The sequence below is a fragment of the Thermobia domestica genome, chromosome 9 (genome assembly GCF_964235325.1).
Source record: "Thermobia domestica chromosome 9, izTheDome1.hap1.1, whole genome shotgun sequence".
Taxonomy (NCBI): domain Eukaryota; kingdom Metazoa; phylum Arthropoda; class Insecta; order Zygentoma; family Lepismatidae; genus Thermobia; species Thermobia domestica.
Window position 1 is genome coordinate 120592228 of NC_137462.1, and position 26455 is coordinate 120618682.

The 26455-nt window shown below is 37.0% G+C and overlaps 1 protein-coding gene across 5 annotated transcripts in view; it reads left to right on the plus strand.

Moving 5' to 3' along the window:
- Nucleotides 1-26455, plus strand: part of sgg (glycogen synthase kinase 3 beta homolog shaggy) — a 241100-nt gene that overhangs the window by 25582 nt on the left and 189063 nt on the right. For 2 of the 5 annotated variants that reach the window (XM_081771792.1, XM_081771793.1), the window contains exon 2: nucleotides 21871-21897. The exons of the other annotated variants lie outside the window; for them this stretch is intronic. In XM_081771792.1, the coding sequence (XP_081627918.1) occupies nucleotides 21871-21897 (27 nt within the window). The remainder of the gene's footprint in view (nucleotides 1-21870; nucleotides 21898-26455) is intronic. 5 annotated transcript variants of the gene reach the window in all.

Below are 26455 nucleotides of genomic sequence, written 5' to 3' on the forward strand. Positions count from 1 at the left end.
TTAATGTAAACAGAAAAAGAAGAAAAAAAAACATTCATAACCCTTTGATATCTAGCTTGACAGACTTGTTGAAGGGAGTCAGTCATTATAGTTCCGGGAAGTTTTCACCTCAAAATTGCCAAGCATTCCAGCTTAAATAGAAACCTCATCTGCATCTCCCACATTAAATTTGTATACGTGATTGAGATGTTAATATTCAGTGTATTAAAAAGCCAGTTACGTGAAATTCCGCACTTTCATACATAACAGTTTAAAGGAAACACGTGGTATTATTTAATAGTCAAATTCCATCTTCCCGCACTAATTTGGAGTAGTTTCCAACATTCGTTCAAATGAATGGGACATTCATATTTATATATCAAATGTCTACGTACTCAATTTTTATTTTTTAAAATCTTTGTTCAAACAACCCTGAGGGAGCATGTAATGATACTGAAATTTACTCTTTCTCTACCTCTTCTGAGTGAAATTCATTCATGCAAATCAATGTAATATATTTCTACCAACAGTCCCATACTCAAATTTCGTTCGTTTGTATTCATAGGTTCAGATAACGCTTCTCTCTCCTTTGGTCTGCTATATTAATTTCATCTCCCAACTCTTGGCGTGGAACTTCCAGTTTGTCCAAATGAATGATATATCCAGAGGTGACTCTTGAGGGAAGTCACACTGGTAAAAAAAAAAAAAAAAAAATAGCATTTTATCATTACAAACTAAGACTAGAAAACTTAAAACAGGTGGTAATTCTAGTATACGGTGTGTACCAATAAAACGTATACTGATTCCCTTAGTTTGCAACGATAAAATTTTACTATTAGCAACGTTGTTTCCATCAAGAGCCGCCACTGGATGTATCAAAAGGAAGTAATGAATTTCGTGGTTTTACATGTAACAATTCAGGAAAAGCATGTAACAATTGTTAAATTCCTTCTCTTCCTTCTGAAGGCAAAATTTCGTTAATATAGTCAAAGAAAGAATACTCTTATTTTGTGTATTGAATACACAGAATTTCTAATTTCATCAGTTGCGTCCAGCGTTTCGGAAAAGATCTCCCCTTAATTGCGTCGATCGTATTGAATTCTCGTCCCATTCCTTTGCACACGTTGTACAACGAATGAGTTGTTCGTGCTGCGTTTCCAAAAACCCTTTGTCATGTGGCTCTTCATGTGCCTGTTATACTGATTTTCTTCCACTTCTTTCGAGAAGAATTTCCAAAAATTCCTGTATGTGTATGAAGATCGTTCATTGAATATCGAAAAGCGTCCATTTATCAAGTTTTGTGATCATGCATCCAACGGTTCAGAAAATAATTTGTCATCTACCTTTGTTCTCTTTATTAAATGCATGCAATAATGAATATATTCGTGTTTCCCGTAGCAAGAAACCTATATACATTGAAATCTTCTACCTTTTTGTCCAGCGCGTGAATTAATAAATTACCTTGTTACACCGTACTGAACAGTTTCATAAAATAAAAGCAGGATAATAGATAGCTCAACCATTAGGGATTCTAATGAAATCATTGATCTAGGTTCCGTGGAAATTGGTTCAGTAATTTTTGAGCTATTCTGTCGAAACACACACACAGTTCATATCAAAATAATGATCACCTGATGAAATTACTACTTACCTGTTTAATGCGGCGTGGGGTTACCGTTAGCCTGCAGAATTGCTTTGGATTTGTCGTGGAATGGAGGCATATAACTCATGAATAGTTTCCAGAAGGATGTTGTGCTATTCGTCATGCAGTTCAGCATTCAGTTGCGTCAACGAAAATGCAGGAGGATATCTGTTACGGCTTTTTGGGTCCAGAACTGACCAGGTGTTCAGTAATGCTGTGAAGTCTATAGATTTGTCAACAGGGAAGTGTTGTTCATCTTGACGTTCGTTAAACTATAACAACAACTCCACCCGAACCACTACGATGTTTTACAGTAAGGAGAATACAATTCTGGGTATCAGCTTATTCTGGGCTTCTGGGACTACTATACTTGAACACGGCCTGTTGGAAATAAAGTCAAAGAAGTCTTATCCGACCATATTACGCGTTTCTAATCATTGGCAGTCAACTTGCCATGTTCTAAGCACCGTTTTCTTCACGCTAAAGCGTTTTTAGCGCTTTTGAAATTGTATCCCCACCACGGATGTTCAGATTAAATTAAATCGTCGGTCTCCGTCCTCGCAACAGATTGTTTCAGGTGCTGATGGTGTTTCGTAGCGTGTTTTCCCTTCGTTTCCTTTACGGTTCCTGGTGACAGGCCTCCTCAATATTCGGCGATCTTTGTCACTGATCGTCTTTTTCCGTCGAGTATCTATCTTCGCCGATGTTGTTTTGCTATGAGTTCTGTAATCAATTACTACATTGGACACAGTTCCTACCGACATATCACTGGACACTTTATAATAGATAACACTTGGCACTAGCTAACAAAGCACCCCACAATTTGCTTTCTTCAAAAATCAGAGAGGTCTCCTATTTTGTATCATCACCGTCTACCTGTTTCAACACTGGCCTTATCGTAACGGGAACTAATACCCTAGCTACCGACGCCCGCATTAATCCATAATCATTCATTCAACACGCACCTAGATTCTATCCCGCCTGACACGCACAACAGATGTACCACACTATTAATAACGATCAGACGTTGCGTACGCATCTTCATAGTTATTTACCATCACACACATCTTATGTATTGTAAAGTACATTTGTTTCCATTATTTTTATTTCATATATTATGAAAACAGTTTTAAACAAGATACTACGATTGAAGGCTGGGAACTGACTGACTATGCAAGCGTGATTTTCCTTGAGATTTACTCTAACGTGGCGCTCTCAAGGTATGTCCCCAGTGCCCTTCGTTGTTTCTGATACTTGGGTTTTCCCTTTGATTACAATACTGTATAACGTTTTGTCCTGACTATATGTATTCAATACAGTTAATACCAAATTCTTAGATTATTGTCCATTAATTGTACGCTCTTGTAGTAACGTCACCGTTTCATTCCTGCTTTTAATACTTTCAAATTATTTCCTAATCCTTCGTCTTTGAACCTGTACTTGACCATCGTTTTGCGTTCATTTGATATTCACATTTTTAATTGTTGTTATCGTTCCTTTATCTATCTTGTAGTGTCAAGTTTTCAGTTAGATTCTGAAAGGTTGAACATAGTTTTTATTCTTTCCCGGATGCCAATTTTGTATTTAACTTGACTTTTCATTGTAGGATAAATGTTTCTTGTATATTTTGTTTCAATACACCTAATTGTTTTCATGTTTTCGTGTATGATAAAAGGTTATTCAGAATTTTAATAAACAGCTGTATTCTCTATGTTGCTAACCAGTCACATTTAATTAATCTTAATTCTGTGAAACTGTTTATATTACCATAAATTTCTTCTTTACGGCTTTTTCAATAATCCACACCTATATGCTTATAAAGTGAAAGTGAGGTTATTTGTTACAGTATGTTTCGATAATGTCTTTTTAAATCTTTATACCAGGTTTCATGTGTTAATTTAAATGCTTTTCATTGTCACTTATCAGCTACGTATATTTGAAAATTGGTTTTATTGTTTACCTTCTGTGTAACTAATATCTTCAATTTATCTATTTAAACAGCAAAATGGTTTTATCATTTTAGTACTTTGTCGAATTTCGTGACATTTAACACACATGATCGAAAGTACTTCTATAATATTGGAAAGAAGTGATAACTTCTAAGAGAATGAGTCCTAGATCCGCTGCTGTATCAAAGTAGAAAGTTACAAATATTGTAGAAGGCTAGGAGCATATAACATTCGTAATTAAGCAAGCAGATTATGTTCAAAATATTTCATTCTATCTGTTGTTAAATTTTTTTCAGTAGCTTAATATTAACAAGCAACGCATTTTTCATAACAAATAAAGTGATCCTTGTATAGTCTTTGCTTTACTTATAATCTATTATACAGGGTGGTCCAAAAATGAGGAAACACCCTAATAAGTAGTAAACTCTACAAATATATAACCAATGTAACAATGTAGGTGGGAAATAAGGATGAGGGAAAATGTTTGAGAATATATATCACGTCAGCCATCGTGAATTTTACGCAGTTGTTATAAATGGGCATCATAGGATGTAAATGTCATTTTCATAGCCAACTTCGTACAAATTGAATGACATTTTTGCTATAGCGCTAACCAATACGAAACTATGGCTGTTTTTGCGTCCCTAACAGAAGAAGTGGAACATACCCCTAAGGATCACACTCTGTTGCAGGACATGTTCAATGTGTTACCCATTCCGGTCGATTGTCAGATACATTCCGAGTTCGCAGTCACGCAAAACCTCGTGCAAGGTGTCGGCTGTAATGTTGGTATATGCGTTTACAATCTTTTGTGATGTTGAATATCCCGTATTTTCAGCGCATACACAGACCAGACCTTACATGGCCTCATAGGTAGTCCAGTGGCGTCAGGTCAGGGGAACGAGGAAATCATTCCATAGCACCTCGTCGACCAATCCACGCATTGGGAAACTGTTGATTGAGATACACAAGGGCATAGGTATAATGAGATGAGACTCCATCGTGCTGGGAAAACTTGAGGAATGTCCATCCCCGCACAGCAGTGATGGCAAGATGTCGTCTTCTAATATGCACCAATAACTCATCGCGTTACGAGTCTGTTGATGATGAATAATGGACCACAATTGGAGTCCCTCACACCACACCGTCATCTTACCGGGAACACCTGCGGATGCTTTGCCTCATCAGTCAGCAATACATCAGAGGGGGTTGGAGCTTGTCTGTGACCCATTGAGTGAATTTCAGACGACGATCTGCATCAACTGTAAAATATTGATTAAGTTGCAGTTTAAAAGGTGCTGCTTATCACTGATAACGCGGATGATTGAAGTGCGACACTTTCACGGGCCTACACTACATGTGCTTCTCTTTGCACTTTCACCGAATGATGCCATCTCTGCTATGGTTGTTGCCTCGTCTGTTGCCGTGCGTGGTCTTCCATCCTTGGGTCAGTCCGCTACAGATCCGGTATTTTGGAATTTCTTCAGCACTTTGAACACAGTACCATTGCTGATGGGAACGCTTTCCTCATGTTGACGGTTAAAATCGTTTATCATCATCCTGGTGCTTCTTTCTTCAGAGATCAGTACGATCTCAATGCGTTCTGCAAGCGCTAAGGCCACCTGCGAGTAACCTGCAACAATACAAACAAGGAAACAGCCATAACTTCGTAATAGTTAATACTAGAGCAGCAGTAACAGTGCTATTCAATTTCTGCGGAAATTTGGTGTTAAAATGATACATCATATGCCATTAAGACGATTGTGTAAAATTGAAGATGGCCGACGTATTGTGATGTGTCGTCAAACATTTCTCTCTTCCCTATTTCCCAACTATATTGTTACTTGGGTTATATTTTGCAAAGTTCACCCCTTATTAGGTTATTTTCACACTTTTGGACCACCCGATATATTCACTTGAAATGGTAATTTGCTGATATAAATTGAATATATGCAAGAGTTCTATCCGTTTTTGGTGTGAAGATAGAAGTGGAAACATCACAAATTATAACTTATCCAGGACTATGCATACAGAAGGTTGTTCGTTGTATATCTAAGCATTTTTGACGGTACTCACCTTAAGAGATATCGCGCCGCTACCACCGATCATGTTCTATTGGACCCCCAGCGGTAGTGGACTACCACACGATATCGCAGTTTCCATTACAGCATGTTCCGGTGCAGAACATGTAGGAGAGTCTATCCCATTCCTCATTGCAAACTTTCCATAGATCATACAGGTTGCCATGTTTTAAGACATATTTCAAAAGTTCAAATGCGCAAAAATCCATTGGACTGGCATCTAAGTTTTTCACAGGAGTGTCTTCAAACGGAGTGACACGAATTTCTAATTCCTCTGCCATTTCCTGATAATAACATAGTGATGTTCTGTCGGTATGAGTCAAAGCCTTGTCCATCTGGATCATCTATTTCGCGTCCATTCCATACAATTGTGGGATGTTTCTCCGATAGATAGGTGTCAATGGATTTTTGGAAGTATCTTGCATTAACCTTCACGTTTTTGTCCACCTTGCGTACACAGCAAAAAATGTGTTAAAACAACACAAAATGACTACCGCTTTAGTGTGTTACGTGTTAACTCAACACCAAGGACATCGCCTTCCGTGCATATCAGAAATAACTATTTACTGGCTGGAGAGTTTGTATTTGTTTTTGCTACCTGGTATAAGCAAAGCTTTACGCAGTATATTTGGCATTTATACCAAATAACGAATAGTTTTATGAGCCTGAGTTGTTTGACAGCAGTTACATGAGTAGCAGTTCTGCCATCTCTTGTTCTTATCTGTTATTGTTATGCCTAACATAAGAACAACAGATGGCATCACGGCTACTCATGTGACTGTTGTTAGACAATTCACAGGCTTATACAACTATTTTTGTGACTGATTTTCAGAAAATATAGTACGTTATTCGTTACTTGGTATAAATGCCAAATATACTGCGTAAAGCGTTGCTTATACCAGATAATAAAAAACAATTCAAAATCTCACAGCCAGTAAATAGTTGTTTCTGATACGCTCGGAAGGCGATGTTCTCCGAGTTGAATTAGTAAAGCTAAAGTGATAGTCATTTTGTGTTGTTTTCACACCTCATTTTTTGCTGTGTATCATCAGTTTACCCTCATATCCGAATCCCGTAACATCCATAAAGCCACGGGGGAAACTTTTCCTGCACTGATGAACAAATTTCTATCCATCACGACTTTGGAACTTACTAAAGAATAACCAAAACTTTTCTGGCCACAGTATATACACACTTATTTATTAAAACTAAAATACAGTGTTACTGTTTCTACATCGTTATCATCATCAGACATTAACTGAAAGAACAAAGTTGCTGCGCCCCTTGCCGTCAATGTCACGGTATGTGATCGCCCGAACGTGACTACTAGCAGTGAGATGGACATATGCCTCATCCATTGTGACAACTTTCTTCCATTTGGAATTCGCCAGGTACTTTTCATACGATTTCCGGCAGTTCGTCTTTTGTTCATCAATGTGACGCGGTAGCAAATGATGTACACGGGCCTCCGTACATACTATTTCAACCTGAGGCGCTTGCAAACTGTTTTGTTCACAGTTGACGGTGCGAGGTGGAATCTATGGCCCATATCACGTCGAGTCAGGAAATTTTCGTTTCACACCAATCGACGGATTCCCCTTAGCACTACGAGTGTCACTTTGCTTGCAGCCCTCCAGGTGGTAGTTCTTGTGGGTGAATGTTTCTTAAGGGCCGCTGTTGTGTGTAACTGGCCAGAATAGCTTTCGCAGTCGCCTCCCCGAATGTTGACCCGTTCTCCCGACACTTGTTTCACAATGCGTACGTACGAAAACTTAGCATGGAGAAGGGCCATTAAGTAACCCTCCCAATACCAGTTGATTTTCAGCACCATTTAATAATAATCATTACCAATACTCAACGCACCTACAAGTTCGAACACAACACTGCTGCCGCCAGCAAACCCATAGTTCCAGCTTTATACACCAAGTGGCAGCACCGACTCGAAAATGGTCAGATATAAAGCGAACGACTTTCTCTAATTCCCATCTCAATTGATCACCTCTTGCTATTTTGATGGTAGGAGATGAAAGTCTTGGGTATGGATTGCCAAAATTTTCCTGAATTCGGAACTTTTTCCGAATTCCGAAAATTTTCCAATTTTACTTGCCGGATTCCGGAAAGTAAAAGTTCCGGAATTGGCCATCTCTAGTCTTGAGGTTTACAATCGATGAATTGACGTAAAACAGTTTTCACAGTAGTTCTGCAACACGTGGAACAGGTGAGAGCTACATGAGTCAAGCCACGAGAATATTGCTGATGGATAAGTCCTGAATCAAAATCCGTTATTTTTTTATGTGTGACGAAGCGGCCAGCATTATGGTGACCTGGCGTTATCATGATGGATGAAAACGTTTTCGCATTGATGAAACTTAGCCGCTTCGATGGTAATGCTGCTGGTGGTCTGTCCATCTGTTCACAGTAGAAGGTGGCATTATCATAATACTTTGATTAAAACGAAGACTCACAATTAAATTGTTCCATTGATGCCCCCCTCCCCCCCGCACAATTTTCCCAAAATAAATTTCTGCGTACGTGCCTAATAATAACAGTCGTATTCCAAGTAGGGCTGAATGACACGAGTCACCATTTACTCAATACATATCTTTGGCTAATAAATTTAAAAAGGATAAACCAATTATGTACAGAAATTCAAAATGCGTTCGAATTCAAATGATTGACAGGACTTGGAAACGAACCTGGGTCTCCAACTCCTGGGTGAATGCATTAACCACCACGCAAGCTAATCGCTTCCTGGTCAGTCAATCTTGAGAATAGTCAACAGACATTCAGACCACAGGGGACTGCATTACTAACTTTGTTGAGCTAGGACAACTTAGTATCTATATTACTGAACCTATGACTGTCAAATTAAGTATTATATGGTAAATGAAGGGAATAACCATTTTCTTTCCTCCGCTGTAGGTGGCGAATTAATGAATCCAGCGTGGGAGATAATGGCCATTTCTCAAAGAATGAGATCCAGTTTTGAATAAATGAATGAGAGAATATAACTTAATAATTTAGTGGAAGCGTTAGCAGCAAGGCTATTTGTTCCCTGTCATAAGGGATTCGGGTTAGAGTCCTGACCTAGAGTAACACTTTTACTCTTTGAATTCCATTAAATTCATGCCTAGACAGGATATGTTTTAAAAAAAATGGTTGCGTCATGTACCCCATAGTTATATGCAGTTTTCCGTGAGATGGAAGTGCATTGTTTTGTAGTTATAACGCAAATAGTAATCTAGTAATCTAATTGGTTAACTTGTTCTAGTGTAATTAACAAAAGAACTAATTTGGCATTGTGGAATGAACTATTGTACAAATGCACATTAATTTGTTCTATATTAAAAATAAATCAATAATTAAAAATAACCCTGCTACTTTGTGAAAGCAACAAGACAGTATATCTTGTGGCTGATTTATTTTTAGTAACTTTGTTTACGACTGGTGAGAGGCATCTAATTAACTGCTGCATGAAAAAGAAATGTAAACGGGACAATAAATTGGAACATAGCAATGAGTAATTTTTCATATTGTATCTATTGTTTGTTGCGACTTCAGTTGTGAGATTGGTTCAAACTTAAGTTACCTCTTAATTGGGAGCGATTATTGTGTATCTCATTGTTCTATGGTTCATCACGTATCGTCTGTAATAAAGAGTGCATGTAGTATGGAATGACACAATACGCAATAATTTACGTCATCAACTCTATCTGCAGCCAATCTGGAACACAGCCCGGTTCGCTTTTACACGCAAATCTGACGTAACAGTCTTCGTCAGCCTTCTTATATTTGGAGAATGTAACTTCTGACGGCATCATTGAACTTGTAAGTTCTTCATTGGTAACAGCAGGCAATTTATATCGGAGGAACTATTGGTAGAGAAATGTTATTTCTGATTTATGACATTTTGTAGCAGTGTTCAACGCCTCATTTTTAGTTCTTTTGTAATTTTCTGAACTTTGTAATTTTTTTTTTCAATATATTGTTTTAAATTATCTTACACTTGGTGAACAGTCTAACCGGCAGGAGGGAGGTTTGAGCAGTTGGTTGTAAACTAAAGTTAAGTTCGAAAATGAGGAAATAAAATGGTTCTGAGTTATCAGTCCAATTTGAAGTATTCTATTATTTTTTTGTCTTAGAGGAAGCTTCATTAATAAGATTTCTGACATACTTGTTTGAGAGTAGTGTAGAGTTACAAATTCAAGAATGTGGATCGTTACATTTGTGTGTGTATATATATAATATGAAAACTGCGGTACTAGTCGGTAAGAAGTCTACACTCCAACCTGTCGGCCCGGGTTCGATCCCAGTTGGGACGGGAAGAAGGCCGTATTCAATCGCAACACAGTTTCGGTAGCTCGAGGAAGCGTTCTTAAACCTTACTTTGTAAACCATTTTCACGTTTCGTATCTTTTACCTTCGGTAGATTCTTGGTAATGAGCAAAGTTATGGACAGTTTATCATCTAGATTAGTGGTTCTTAATCATTTGATGCTCGAGGACCGACAAACGGCAGAGATATATTTGGGGACGACAAAATAGAAAACATTACACTGCTAGTGACACGAAACAACAATAATTTCGCTGATTATCACCTGCTCGCGGACCGACGATTGAAAACCACAGGCCTATATAGATTGTTTTTCTTCCCTTCAATCGGAAGAAATCGAGCGAGCAATGCAGTATCTTCGATGTGTGTGTGTGTAGTATAAAGAGTATCGTACAAAACCGTAGAAAGTTGATATAGTAGATTAATGCCAAAACTTTCAATCTCGAAGTGATTATTTTGCGATCAATACGGGTGAAATCCTCATACAATCAATCTGGCACTCGTATCGTTGCCTGCTAAAAGTAAATTTCTCTGATACCACTTATTTGAATAGCAATGTCCACCCAGAAGTACAAAGGTAGAACTTTTTCCGACCAGTTTTATAGGTACACAGACACAGAAGTGACATATGTAATAATTCGTTTTCCGAGGTTGCCTTAGTGAATGATAGATTTAAATATACTGATTAGAAGATTGTATTAATATTTGGTCTAGGAATTAATTCGTGCGGGTGGACAAGAGATGGCGCAACGAACGGAGCGTCCCACAGTTCCGTGTATCCACACATGTGTTGCAAACCCCTGTCATCGCGTATCGTTCGTAGTATAGGGCAGTGGATTAAAGCGTCAACAACACCAGTTTGTAGTTAAGTGAACATGGCGCAATTTGTGCCTGATAAAGTGTTTTTGCGGGGTGTCCTGCTGCATTACTTTAACATGCAGAAAAGTGCGACTGAAAGTCATCGTATTTTGGTGGAAGTGTATGGTGACCATGCTCTAGCTGAGCGAACGTGTCAGAAGTGGTTTGCACGGTTTAGAAGTGGTGATTTCGGCTTGGCAGACCAAGAGCGAGCTGGACAGCCCAAAAAATTTCAAGACGAAGAATTGACAGCATTGCTCGAGCAGGATTCGTGTCAAACGCAGGAACAACTTGCAGCAGCATTAGGCGTTGATCAAATAACAGTCTCCAAACGCTTGAAAGCCATGGGAATGATTCAAAAGATGTCACATTGGGTTCCACATGAATTGAAAGACAGAGACGTTGAAAGACGAAAAACCATTTGCGAATTGCTGCTTCAACGACAGAGCAGAAAGGGGTTTCTGCATCGAATTATTACGGGTGATGAGAAGTGGATCCATTACGAGAACCCTAAACGAAAAAAGGCCTGGGTGAAACCAGGTGAACCAGGTCCATCACAACCAAAACGAGATATTCACTGTGCAAAGGTTATGCTGTGCATATGGTGGGATATGAAAGGTGTGGTGTACTATGAGCTGCTGCAACCGGGTGAAACTATGAATGGAGAACGTTATCGACGACAATTAATGCGTTTGAAGCAAGCTCTGGCCAGAACACGACCAGAATGGGAGAACAGACATGATAAACTTATTGTTCAACATGATAACGCTCGCCCACATGTCGCAAAACCGGTCAAAACCTATTTAGAAAATGTCGGATGGGAAGTTTTACCCCACCCGCCGTATTCACCAGACGTTGCTCCTTCGGACTACTACTTGTTCGATTGCATGAACAACGATTTGATTGGACAGCGGTTTACTTCTTCAGAAGATATCGAAACATGGGTCTCTGACTGGATCGCTTTCAAGGATGAGGACTTCTTTCGCCACGGAATCCGTACATTGCCTGACAGATGGGCGAAAGTGGTGGCTAGCGATGGACAATATTTTTCTTAAGGTATTTATGTATTTTGTGTTTGTACTACAGCTTCAATGCGTGCGTACCAACCGCACGAATTAATTCCTAGACCAAATAACATTTTCACGTACATCACTAGCATGAAACTTACTGCACACTATAGTCCTCCGTTAATCTCTTTCTTTTCTCGTATGAAATGAAATAAAACAAGTTTAACGTCCCACGCATATGCCCTTAGGCTGAAGGAGATGGATAAGTAATGAAAGTGACCAAGAATCGAAGCCAGGACACGTGCAACAAAGGCACACGCGTTACTCAATAAACCAGCGACGAGGACTGTTTTGACCAGGGTGGATTGATTTAAATCAGTCTGATTTAAATCAAGATTTAAATCATTTGATTTTTTAAATAAAAATCATTGATTTAAATCGAATTCCGAAATAAATTAATTTAAAGTGAAAATAAGTAAAATCCCGTTTCTGTTTTGTTATTTCGATTATGGAAATTAATAATCATAATACAATGAGACTCAAATATACAGTATAGTATGAAAACAAATGTCATGCAGAGGATGATTAGGGAAAATCCCGTTTTGGACAGGTAATGGAGCAATCCTGCTTCCTTCTTTTCGTAACATTGGGTTTGGGTTTTAAGATCTTTAACTATTCAAACGGGGAAATCACTATCGACATTTAAGACGAAAATTCTTTTTTGTGTGTGTCTGTTTGTTCCTAGATAATAGGGTGTATTTAGAGGGGTCCTATCCCCTCTCCATTTTTGTTTTTTGTTTTATAACTTTAGGAGAAATTTATGTATTTCATGCTGCAAGCTAGTTCTGTTTTTTTTTTAAATAGGCCCCTGCCAAATATAAGTAACTTTTGTGAAAAAAGTGTCATTTTGATAAACGTTGCTGTACTTTTTCCTTAATGCTTAACCTTTTAAATTATATAATTAAATTATTATATTTAAATTATATTATATTTTTAGGTGATAGGGTAGAATCTTCATTATTCTATTAAAAAGTACCAATAAGGCTTTTTACTTCGTTTTCTTCAAGACTGGAGGCATTCTAGAACACGTTACATATGCTTTCACGCCTTTCTGCGTTGAGGCATAGTGTGTGATGACGTCATGAATTTAAAAAGATGATATTTTTTGTTATGCGTATTATTATTATTATTATTTGGCGGGTTACATTTTGTATTCAGAAGACTGAAATTTTGCACACTCGTTCAGTGCTCCCCTTTATAATTTTCAGATGTTTTCAGATCTCTGTGTGGAAACAGCGGGGTCCAGAGGGGCAAAAATGATTTAAAAAAGAATATTTTTAACAAAAACAGATTTTTTCGTGATTTTCCCGCCTCAGATGGAAACATATGAATGGTACGGTTTCAAAGGCTGTTCTATTCCGAAGAAAATGATGGGTACTATGCTCCTAGGATAAATAGGGATGTCTCAGGAAACTGTTATCTGAGATCCTGTTTTATACGGGAATCTGGGGTATTTGGGGAATATTATTTTTCGCGGGCTTACTTTTGCACCTACAAGATTGAAATTTTGCACATTTACTCAGTGCACCCCTCAGTATTTTTTCAGATTTGTTTCAGATCTCTGCTTTAAAACAGGGGAGGGGTCCACAAAGGTAAATAAAAAAAAAAGATATTTTTAACAGAAAATTCCTTTTTTTCATGATTTACCCGCCCCAGATACATGATGGGGACATTTGAAGGGACCCGTTTGAAAATTTGTTTTATTCTTAAGAGAATAATGAACAAATCATGATCCTAGGATAAATAGGGATGTCTGAGAAAATTTTTATATTACATCCGGGTCATCGTGGGAATGTTCTTAGCTCATTGTTAAATAATTTCCTCATCCTTACTACTCAAGATAGAAGTTGAAACTTTGTATACACGCTTAGTACACCCCTTAGTGTTTCCCAGTTGATTTTGAGATCTGTGCGTTAACACAGGGGAATCCAGAGGGGATCAATTTTTTTTAAAGTAAAAAAAAAAGGCCGATTACTCTCAAAATTTCCCGCTTCAGAGACATGATAGGGAAATGTAATGTTACCGTTTCAAAAGCTGTTCCATTCTAAAGAGAGTGATGTATGTACCATGATCCTAGGATAAATAGGGATGATGCTGTAGCTGTTTGACTGAAAGTCTATAATTTACGTTTAAAAGGAGCCATGATTTAAAAGGGTTAAGAAACATTGTTTGGGGTTGATATAGGTTAACGATTGGGGATAATTCAAAATTCAACCCCAATACTTTCACTTAAATGGCATAATTAGCATTTAATACTAATTCCTAATGCTTTTTCTTCAGTTCGCGACTTGCATTATACGAGGAGAAAGATTTGATTTAAATCAAAAAAATCAACAAAAATGATTTTTTTTAAAAAAAAATCATGATTTTTTTCCACCCTGGTTTTGACATATGAATCACTCTCTTCAATATCGTTCATAAAATATAATTATCTTTTGTTCTTAACTTCTACCATATCAACATGTCATGATACAGTTTCTTCTCAAATAATTCCCAAAAAAGTTTTTCTTCTTCTTTTTAACTATTCCATTAGTGGTATCTCTCAAACTTTCTTCATTGTGCAGTTTTATCATTCCATCCATTCTTCTACTTACCCACATTTTAAACTCATCCAGTTGTCTTTCATCGCTCTTCCGTAACGTCTACGTTTTTGCCCCGTATGATACATGATACAAAGCAACTCCTCACGGCTTTACAAAATACGCATTATCTCATCCGAAGGGCGTGGCACTTGAATGGCAATAATAATGGCACTTGAAAAAGCTTATTCATAGTGCCTAAAACTAGTCATCAGTTCTACGAGGCTCATCGAAAAAGTAAGTTCTGAAAGTACCCTAAAATGAGAAGAATAGTCATTGGGATGGGTTTGCGTAGTGAGAAAGGAACACATATATATGACTTAACGCGAACGCAGCTGCTTGGAGCCAGAGGTGAGAGAATTGTAATACGGTAAGGATTTCTGCACGCATACGCTTACTCTCCGAGTGCGAGGTGCGCGTGGCAGTCAGATTTCTTTATACTGAGAAGCTGTTGGCGTCGAAATCCATCGAAGTTGTGTGAATAGTATGGATTGAATGTCACGAGTGAAGGTATGGTCAGAAGATGGTATAGACAAGTCATGGAGGCCGAACCAACGTGTACGACGAACACCATAGTGGCCGTTCTCTGTTTTTTGTCTGTCAAATTTCGAAACGAGGTCACCAGTTTTGATTTAATTTCCTTTGACGTAGAAAGAACGTAATTCTTATGAAGACATTACTGAAAACTATATTTCAGTTCGTTCGTTCAGTCGGTCTGTTGGAAGGTCATGTTCGAAAAAATTGTCGAGTACAGTATGGTAGTGATTGTAATTAAGAGTTAATAGAATCGATTTATTTCAGCACTTATCCTTGCAACAGCATTGAATAATCGAGAAACTTCAGTGCTTATTGAAACAGCATTGAGTAGTAAATGTACAAGTTTATGACGGGGAGAGGAGGTAAAGTATTTCTATTTTGTATAGTTTCTCGTATGTGATCGAGTGTAAATAGCTTAAAAATATTGTTATTAATAGTATTGTTCCTTGTTACATACACAATTTCCTTAAGTTCTGCTTTAAAAAGGAAACTTGTATAAAATGTGCTAAAAGAAGAAATCAGTTTTTTGATGAGTAAAACAAAGAAATAAGACTAAGACTAAAAGCATTGTGCACGATTTAATATTTAAGTATTTTTCTGTTGTCGATCGTCATCGGTCTCTAATGCTGGAGAAGTGATAAGCACTTCGAATCAACCATGGGACCTACTGATTATAATAGATTCGTTCATATTCCTAAAAAAAATATGGAGCAGGACTTTGGGCGCAAAGCAGTCCACGATGAGCTGCTTCGGCATGGTTGTTCGTTCTTGACTGGTCATTGAGAACTCTTGTCATACTGTCATACAGGTTCCATATCCTTATTGGAAATAATGCTGTTCTTATGTCGCTCAATCGTATTGTTTCTTTACGTTAGATATATTATAAAGAACAGAAATTTGTTTTGGAGTGTCACAAGCTGCCTACAGTAAATTTTATTTGGCCTATTCTTCCTATTTCAATATATAGCTAATGCCTATTTTTATGAAATCTGATGTACTTTCTATTAATACACTAGAGTATCAACTATCCGGGCTAATCGGCAGATCACATAACAAAAAGCATTAAATAAATACTTACATAGTACTTTCTAAACCACCTGTAGCATTAACAACATTTTTATTCCAAAACTAGCTCTTATTCTTCTTCTTCTGACATCTTGGTACAGGCCAGTATTTAGTAAACACTTGTTATATATATTTTGTACCACGCATTTTAATAATTTACGAGAAAATGAAAATATGTACAGTAATGCACCCATTTTAAGATAAATTTAATTATGTCTAATTCAAAAATTCAAGTACATAGTGAAGTATGAATATATAGTCAAATCTTTAAAAGAACTAAACATTAACGAAAAACGTTCGTCTTTTTACACAAATTATATGTCTTTATTATCCTATGTCTCATTTTATTAAAAAGAAATGTTCTTTTAAAATTAAGCCGCATAGTACGGAGACTGGATAGTCAATAGTTTGCTGCGGTTTCTTTCTATCTCTTTTCAATTAGTAGAGACAAGTTGTGCAAGATGTGCAGAAACTTTGCTGTGTTCAAGATGTTATTTTTAGTTTCCAGAAAATTATTTGTGGAAGTTTTCCGAAATTTTCAGTGTCTGTTTTCATATTTTAGTGCCTAAACATCCGGGCTTGAGTTATGAAATACGTGATAACATTTGAAGGTAGATAAACCTATTCGGATAAAAGATTTTGCGCCCAAACGTCTCGCTCCCAAAAGACCGCGTCTAAATATCTGCGCCCATACGGCCGCGCCCCAATGTCATGGACCCAAATTTTATTCCTTAACCTGAACAAGAGCGCCCAATGCTTTTAATCATATTCCATTTCTTCAGTTTATCCCTTCCGTTATAGTACCATTTATTAAATTATTTTTATTTTTTAAAATTTTTTATGGAGATCATACCTAGTCTTTATTCAATATCCTGTAATCAATTCCTTATCCCTAACTTCCATATCTGGAAAAATAGTATATGATTTTAATCTGTAGCTTATATATTGGATTTTCTTAATAATAATAATAATAATAATAATAATAATAATAATAAAAAGTTCATTTATTTTTTTCTTTGCAAAAGTACATAAGTACATTTTTCGGTAAAGGCGCCACATAGAAGTCTCTAACTAGCAGTGATCCACTCTTCTCATCTATTAAAATAATGCTTAATTACCTGACTTCGCTTATGCATATACTTAGTCTAAATACAATTGTAAGAACTTAATTAATTTTACACTAAAATGGTGAACTAGAATGAAAATCATCTGAAAATATTATATAGTTACCGTGTTCATGTATCTGTACAATTTCAGACCGCTGGTATTATTATGGAAGTGCGTGAAATTTAAGCTGCAATATTTGTCTTAAACATACAGACAGAAAAGTAACTTAAGGTGGATCACTACCCGGAAGTCAGTACATATTTAGCTCATTCCCTTAACTACTGCGCAATGAAACGTTACATATTATAAATATTGTACTATAAGATGGAGTTATGTTTCAGCTACAATACAAGGCACTGATTTATTTGGTTGTGTCAGCTGATATCGAAAAAGGTAACAAATAGAAGAAAATCTTGGATTCGTTTTACAATGAGCACACAAGATGGCACTTGCTGTTAGATCGTACTAGAAGTGCTCAGTTTATAAAATGGTTGGTTGTATGTGTAAAGTATTTTAAAGTAACGATCTTATTACGAAATAGATATATTGTTTGACCGTTTTTCTTGTTATGTTTCACATTTTATTTAAATATTAATTTACATTTAAGGAAATAGATTTTGAGAAGAAACTTGCGCAAAACGCCATAATGCGTTGTTGTCAAATTTGTACGCTTACTGTGATAGTGGTGATAATAAAATTCCTACACTTTAGCGTTAAAGTTTGAGAAGCGGAACGTAACTCTATATTGCGGTAAGGGTCGAATACTAATTTCTCCAGTAAGTATCCAAGCAGAATTCCATGATTACTTCCTTTAATATATGGAATCAGTAAACACTCGACACTATCTGGCAACGCCGAACTATTATATCAGCGTTTAGCATAGCACCAAGAACACCTAGTGATCCACCTTAATAAAGGAGCTCTAAAAGGCATTGAAAGTTATATGAGCGCAAACGTGTCAAACATTTATCATCTTGTCTTAAATCCACTGAGCTATTGAGTCTTTATTTGTTTAAATCAGTTGGTACCATTCATAGAAGTACATGTAATTGGGGCGGAGAGGCAGCAGCAGATAGTAGAGGACTTCGCTATGAAGCGAGAGTCTTCTAGTTCAATTTCACTTACGTCAGGGTTCTTACCATCCTGGAGAAGTTAGAGATTTCAACTTTTAAAAGTTCTGGGGTCAGGGAATTACTATTATATCAGTACTGATATAATAGTAATATACTGATATAATACTGATTTTTACTTCTCCCATTTCTCTCTTTGCCTAACTCAGTTTTGTAGGGGATACTTCATAAAATAGTTTTTGGAAAAATTTCCTATCTACACACGTCTATATACATGCACATAGTAGATTAGAAACCTCCTGATCAGGATATGGTTACTGTTCTACATTATATACAGACCTAAAATTTGTAAATAGTGACCTGAAAAAGTCAGGGAATTCGTGCTCGCTAAGTTGGAACCCTGCATATGGACAGTCATATTCATGGGTTTTCTCGGTTTCATCACATATTCCCACAATTTCATTTCACCAATTAATAAACGTTCATTTACATGTACCATCAATATCTGCAGGGTACAAACGTAGGAGGTTATATATATATATATATATATATATATATATATATGCAATCTAATATGAATCAGTTACTTGTCTTTAGGTTAGCCTGTAGTTACAAAGTTGGCAGTGAGACGGTAACAGCTGACTTTTTCAGATAGGTGTGTCACAATAGAGAGAGCAAAGAATAGCGTTAGTTCACTTATAAAGTCAGTTACGTATGGTAAATCTGCCTTCTCATCGTCGTATTGTATAGCACAGAATAAGTTAGTTTTTGGTGCGCAAAAATGATAAACTAAAAATTTACATATATCACTCAGTCTCAGATGTTACTGAATTTAAGAGATGTTAAAATTCATGACAAAGTAAGAAACTCGTATTTTTTTTTATTTTTTTTTTGTTTCGTCAAAAAAAAAAAAATCCTAATCTGAGATAGAGGTCGCCAACGATGGCACCTCGATAGCCTTTTCTAATGCAATTTTCGGCGAAATAATAAAATACTCTATCTCTGGAACGGTTTAGGATATTCTGTTGCCTTTTGTTTTATTTGAAAGATAATTTACTGATTCACGTGATATTCTCCGTTTGGAAGATGTGTTTAAATTACGCTGTAACCTTCTTAGTTTTTTTTCTTTTCGGAAATGCCAATTCCAAAAATTTTGATTTTGTAGTTTTTGCCGTACAGTACTACATTCCCATAAAAAGGGAAACTTTTCACTTTTAACGGGTTTATACACGATGTTTATGTATTATTCCATGGCTGATATTTTGATTACATCTTTATTATTTTATTTATTTACTTTTTTTTTCATCTTGGAAAGAACAACCCCAAAAATTCAGAGAATTGGAATTGTAAATGAGTTTTATCTCTATGGATAACACACATCCTGGAAAGGGAAACACCTCAGTTTGATTCTGGGATCTCTCTATATACGAAAATAAGTCCTGACTGAATGATCACCGCCCAGACCAAACTGCTTAAGCTAGAAAATGGAACTTTTGAGATGGCATAGGGTTCGTAATAAGATACCATTTAGGAAGAATTTTTGGAAATTTGACGACGAAGGGGAAAGAGGGGTGGCAGTTATTATCTTAAAATGTCCATATCTCGGGATGTTGTAAGATCAGAAATATGAAATTTGTATGTGGGCCAGGGTGTCTATCGGTCACGAAAGTTAGCTTTTGGGTCATGATTTTTTTTTTTTAAATCTGTAAAATATAAGCACAGACTGGAAAATTTTGTTCTATAAAACGTCAAAGTTCACTACCGAAAATGTCTTTATAATGGGCTTTAGACGCTACTAAATCGCAAGCAAAGTATTCTTCCATTGCATCCATGAAAATTTGGTCTAATTTGCATCCAAATTCGCTCTTGAGTAAAGTCGCACCCAAATTCGCTCTTCACCCATATTTTATTGTTAGGAAGCGAATTGTTTTAATTCTTAATTAAATTAACTTTTGTCTGCATTATATTTAAAAGCAACTCCATTATTTACTTTTCTCCTTCGAAGTTAAAACTGTGAGGGCATCCTTAACTTTTTCCCAAGCTTTTTATATCTGTTGGCGCAACACGTTTTGTGCTGCTACAATAAAAAAATTCTTTTGATACTGATATTCATTTTCAAAGCATGGGATATGAGGTTCCAGGTTTATCGATGTTGGCCTTTTTTGACTAATGCTAAAATTGTGTTTTCGTTCGTTAATTGTACCTATATTGACTTTGTAAGTCGCTAATGTGCTTCGTAGCAATGGATGTCATGAGTTCTGTAATTATACAGCATGCAGAATTTCGTTAGTTCTGGGAGGAGATGATAGTCGGTGAGAGTTAGATCAGGCGAGTAAGATGAATATAGGAGTAATTCCCAGCATAGGTCTTTTATAACTTCTTCGTTCGGTGAGTAATATATGATCTTGCCTTACCATTTGTAGCATTGTTCGGCTATAGAAGCTTCCAGATCGGTGTTTGATAGAAGATTATCCCAGAATACTGTAGTCATTTTCTTACCAGCAGAAAGAAGTGCGATTGAAACTATGTGCGCTTTGGCAACTAATCGAAACATTGCAGTTCTTTGTAGAAACTTCAGTTTTACACTTTGACACGTACACATACACAGGTATACGGTACCACCGTCCCTTGAGCTTTATGTACAACTTAATGTTTATAAACTCTCGATTCTACGAAGTTCGGGCAAGATTGTTATTTTTTAACGTAATATCCTAAAGTGTAAGTAACACCGTGTGCGTGAGTTTTCTCGGGATTCTCCCTTTTCCTCCCACTTGCTTTACACCATTTCATTCTTTACTCATCACCGTCTCATTTATCCTAGCCGGCATAACCGTCATAACCGTGGGATGTAAAACTTAATTTTATTTCCTGAGGTGTAAGCATCAATTCTCGCTAAAAGAACGTGAACTGTGCTGTTGTGAGACTATTACTCCGATCTGTCAAATTGAATCACTAGAGTATAAGTATTGCTTTTTTATGCTTACTCGCATAATACAGCTTTCTAGTGTAGACTCAGTACAATCCACGTTCCGGATCTAGTTATTTCTGCGGTTGTTCCGTTCCAGAGATCGGTCGGGAAACAATTTAATTTCTTTATATTTTACCCCAGGAGAGTTCATAGAACACATTTTGTTTTTATTTATTTATTTATTTTTGGTAGGATAAGGTTCCCAAAGGTACACCCATCCATTAGGTTCTCCGCCATCCCTCCGGGAGAATGGTGAGTCTGATCTACATTGGGCAGCTATCGGCACTTTCCAGGAATACTTATAGTCAGTTTCAGTGAAGATTTTATTTTAGAGTAAAAAACTTTATTGTTTTCCATGCTTGACCAACAATACAACGCGAAGCGGCATACAGTTTAGAAACCTCGATCTTATTTTATATATTTCGAATTAGTAAAATATGAAACTTACTAGTTTGTATAAATCTTTAACAATGGTTATTACTTAAAGAGTTTCGAAAAATATTCGTTTAATTTTGTTCTTAAGAAGTATATTTTAAGAATATATCATAAATATACATAAAAATGTGTGTGTGTGTGCGCTTTGTCTTTCAAAAATGTATTGTATTATATGAATAGTTATGGCTGATTTGTTTTCAGTGGGCTCTTTGGACATGATTCTTAAAGGTGAGTAGTATCTTTATTCAGCTGGCATAGTTTCTGATTTGCCCAACCTTGTAGATTCTATTCATTCGTGCGTAGCTGCATCTTTTCTGAATGAAAATGCATTTTGTTTTTCTAACTGTTTGCCTGTGTGGATTAATTTTCATTTTTTCTTTCTTTTGAGACTTTCAATATGTGAAACATGTTTAAAATAGTGGAACGGATGATACATTTTATAGACCCAATATAGTGTTGTAGAAATAGAAGAATTGCATATACTATATGAAGTCGGTAATATATAAATACAAATGTTGACATTTCGTAAACATATCTGTAAATCAGATAATCAAATTCCTTTTCTTTCAGAGGCATTTTTTTTTTTTAAAGTTAAAAGTAAATCGTTTTCTTGCACTCGTAATCGAGAGATACTCCTTATCTCTGGAAATAGTAACACAAAATTATTACTCTCCAAATTGATTTTTCTAAAAGTCCCTATTAGTTTTCGCAGTTCGAAACTTAGCCAGATTGACTTTTCGCAGGAGATTTTGATATTGTGTGTGTCTAAATATATATACAATATACAAAATCTAGTGCTGTATGCTCAGCTGTTCAAAAGTAATTGGTAATGGAAAACCTTTTAATTTTTCTACATACCATTCGTAGTGGTAATTCTCAAAACTTCGTTACCTTACACTGTTAACCATAATTTATTGTATGTACCTAGATATGATAAAATTTTAACTTTCTTGCACTGAGAAAACATCCTTTTGATCCTTTTAGATGATGAAATTCTCAAAATTGTGTCTTGTTTGTAGTATACAAACTCTGAGGAAAACATTAATGCAAAATTACATTTTCTTACGCCCTACGATTTGGAAGAACTAGGAGGATTTTAAGTCCTCCTTTTCCTTTAGGAGTTGCATTTCATAAAACTCTGTTTATTCTCAGCCTAGGATTTACTGACAATATTTGCAAGAACAGGTTAAGTTTGTATGCGAAAGAGTTTGAAAATATGATGAATGTTGCAAATAAATGTCAAGATCTTTCTTTCTCCCAGCAATAGGGTCCAACTCGTAAAACTCCTCTTAGCCTAGCGTTAAACGAAATTTCAAGTTTCGTTATTTTTCTTTTTTATTATTATAAAGCTTTTGTCCCATATTCCATAATCTCTCATATCCTCTTTATCTCATAGTCTCGCATTTCGTAATACTTCTTATCCTCACCTTATGTTCGAAGGAAACATCTGTACGAAATGTTATCTGTCCAATAGTTTCGGAGATCTAATGAAAGGTGAAAACAGTTTCAAGCCCCTCTGTTTGCCCTTGGAGGCCATATTTCGTGAAACTGCCTATCCCGAATTTAAAATTCAACGAGAGCATTTCAAGAAATTTCAAGTTACTGTGTCAGTTGAAGAAAATATTTGCCGTTGCATGTTGTAAAAGCTAGTCTTATCCTCCGCTTTGGGTCAAAGAAAACAATTGAACAAAATTATTTCAAATTTCTGTTGCCAAGTTTCGAAGACCTGAGGTTTTTTTTTTTAAAGTTCGTTGTCCCCGTTTTCTTCGTTTGGGTTTGCACTTCGCAAAATCCCTTATATTTACAAGCCTACAACCAGTGCTACTATTCTAATCTTTTAACAACCGGCTCTCCCTCTCTGCACACACACACACACACACACACACACACACACACACACACATATATATATATATATATATAATATAAGGTGTCCCACCAAGAAAGTGCCATATTTTGAGCAATGATAGTGTTGGCCATGACAAGGAATAGATCGAGATATCGATGAAAAGACCACTTTATTTTGTACACATTGTTTCGAAAGTACATATCTCGAGAACTAATTCGAGTCATTCAGAAACGTGTTGCAGATAGGTACGAGTAGCACAGGGAATAGGCATTAGGAGCCGTTCACATATGTAACGCTGTTTTTCATCAATTTACGCCCACCCTCTCCCTTGTCACACTACGAATGCAAGATTGAATCTCTCCTTTTTGTTACGTAACGCTTTTTTATTTTTGTTTTTTCACTAATTTTGCTTATTTTGCGGGTTATCACAATAATGAAAAAATAACTTTAATGGCATAACTTTTCATTACAAAATGCTTGTATTTTGAATATATTTGCAGTTTTTTTTTTTTTTTTTGGTCAACAAATCAAAGTATTCGAAAATGGTAGTACCGTAATATTATTTTAACCTCATAAGTTTGTTTAATTAACTAGTCTTAATTCTTCGAAATTCATACTGTCGTTTTCCCAAGGAGATCGCACCCAACCTCTTACGTTAGGTGTGAGTGCAGAAACCATTCTGCAGCACCTCCATTAACTTGGAAGCACTAAATGATTTGACTCCGGGCAAGAAGGCAACGCGAGCAGATACCTGTTTTTCTTTGTTGTCTCCTCCGAGGAAGGAGCCATTTCTGGAAAGGGTATTGACGTGTGATGAGAAATGGGTCCTGTACAAAGCTCCACGGCACCGTCATCATTGATTAGCATCCCATGAATCGGTTCCAAAACAGCCGAAACCAGCACTGCATCAGAAGGCGGCCCTCCTATGTGTGGTAGACTGCTCATGGCATCGTGCATCGGGAACTGCTACCAGCTGGTCGGAGCATCAATGCAATTGTGTACTATCAGCAGTTGAGCCGTGTTCAAGAAAAGCTCAAAACTTTGGAGCCAACACTTCTGAATCGCAAAGGAGGAGTCCTGTTACAGAACAACGCTAGGTCCCACGTGGCTAGGATGACCTGGGACACCATTCTACACCTTGCATGGGAAACTATTGCATCCGCTATACTTCCCGGACATTGCACCGTCCGATTATCACCTGTTCCATTCCTTGGACTATCACCTTAGAGGACACCAGTTGAAATCCCGAGTAGAGGTGTAAAATACACTTAATACCTTCTTCGCTTCATGGCCCACCAAGTTCTACCGCGATGGAATCCATGGCCTTCCAGAACGTTGCCAGAAGGTCGTCGTTGCTGATGGGGTCTATTTTTGATGTTCCAGGTACGTCTTATGTCACATATGGACATTTAAAGGTGGTGAGTGAAAAAGCGACAGAACTTTCTTGGTTACCTTTATACGTAGAATGGGTAAGGCCTGCGATATATCAGAGTTTGATAGTGTCCAGATTACGATGGCTAAAATTGGGAAAAGGAGTGAAACCAACACCAATCCACAAGACATAAGGCAGTCGCACATTAAAGATGTAGAACCAGATGACGTAGACTGTTGAGGTTGGTACAATAGAATAGGGCGCAAACTATGGCACATTTGACGTCATGCTTGAACAGACTTTAATAGTTGAAAGAGCACGAGTGTGTCTGAGCAAACAGGTCATCATACACTCTTAGATATGGGTCTCTACAGCAGACGTCTCACACGTGTGCTAATCGCACGGCGTAATCGATAACGACTAGAGTGCGACGTGTCCATCGTCATTGGACCGCACAGTAATAGCATAACGTTGCGTGGTCCGGCGAATAACGATATGCTTTAATATATCGATTGCCCGATTAGAATTCGTCGTCGTGCACAATAGAATGATGACAGAGCAGTGGAGGCTCCATTATGATTTGGAGAACCTACACATGATCACCAATGGGCCCAGTAGGGTGTGTGGAGGGCACCATAACAAATCCTAGCTATTGGCGGGTCATTGCTGATCATGTACACCCATTGATGTCGGCATATGTCCATCTATGAATGGCATTTTTCAGCAGGACAACGCTTCTTGTTATAAGGCCAACCTTGTGCCTCAGTAGTTCGAGAAGCGGAGTGGTGAATTTCAATCTCTGCGATGGTCTCCAAACTTACCCGATCTTAACCCATTTGAACACCTTTGGAATCTCTTTGAACGTCATATCAGCAAGGTCATTGCGGAATTTACAGAAATTGAGTAAGTTGTGTGTGCGATGTGCACTATGCCTCAAGCTACCTTCCAAGGTCTCATTGCTTCCATGCCAGACCGCATTGCTGTTGTCCTGCAAGCTTAAAATGAACCATACAGTGTATTAAAGTATGTGGTCGTAATGTTCTGACTGATCATTGTATACAGAGTGCGGAAAAGGTCCCGGAACGATATAATATCTCGTGAAGTATAAGGATGATAAAAAACACGTGTTAAATAGTTTTGAAAAAGCTATCCAGTGATACCAAACGCAAACCCCTATCCCCTCCCCCTTCAGGAATAAGGGGGGTAACTTTAAAATTTTAATTGGGTACCCCTATTTCTTACTGTACATTTGTATTCTCCAGAAAAAGTGACAGTAATTTGACCCAAAATTGAAAACAGTGTCATCGCAGATGGTGTTTGAATCGACACACACAAAAAGACGGTGCATTAAAACCTTACGAAAATGCGAATTGTCAGTGCCGTGCTCTGTGCCCGTACGGTTAACGTATGGGATTGTGGAGTCAGAGGTTCTGATTTCGATCCTCGTTCAAGGCAGTCTCTTTTTAATTAATTTCCCCAAATAAATTCCATAAGTTTTAACTTCAATTAGTGCTTTTTGAAGTTACGTAGAATACAATTTTCTACAATTGTTTTGCAAACTAGCT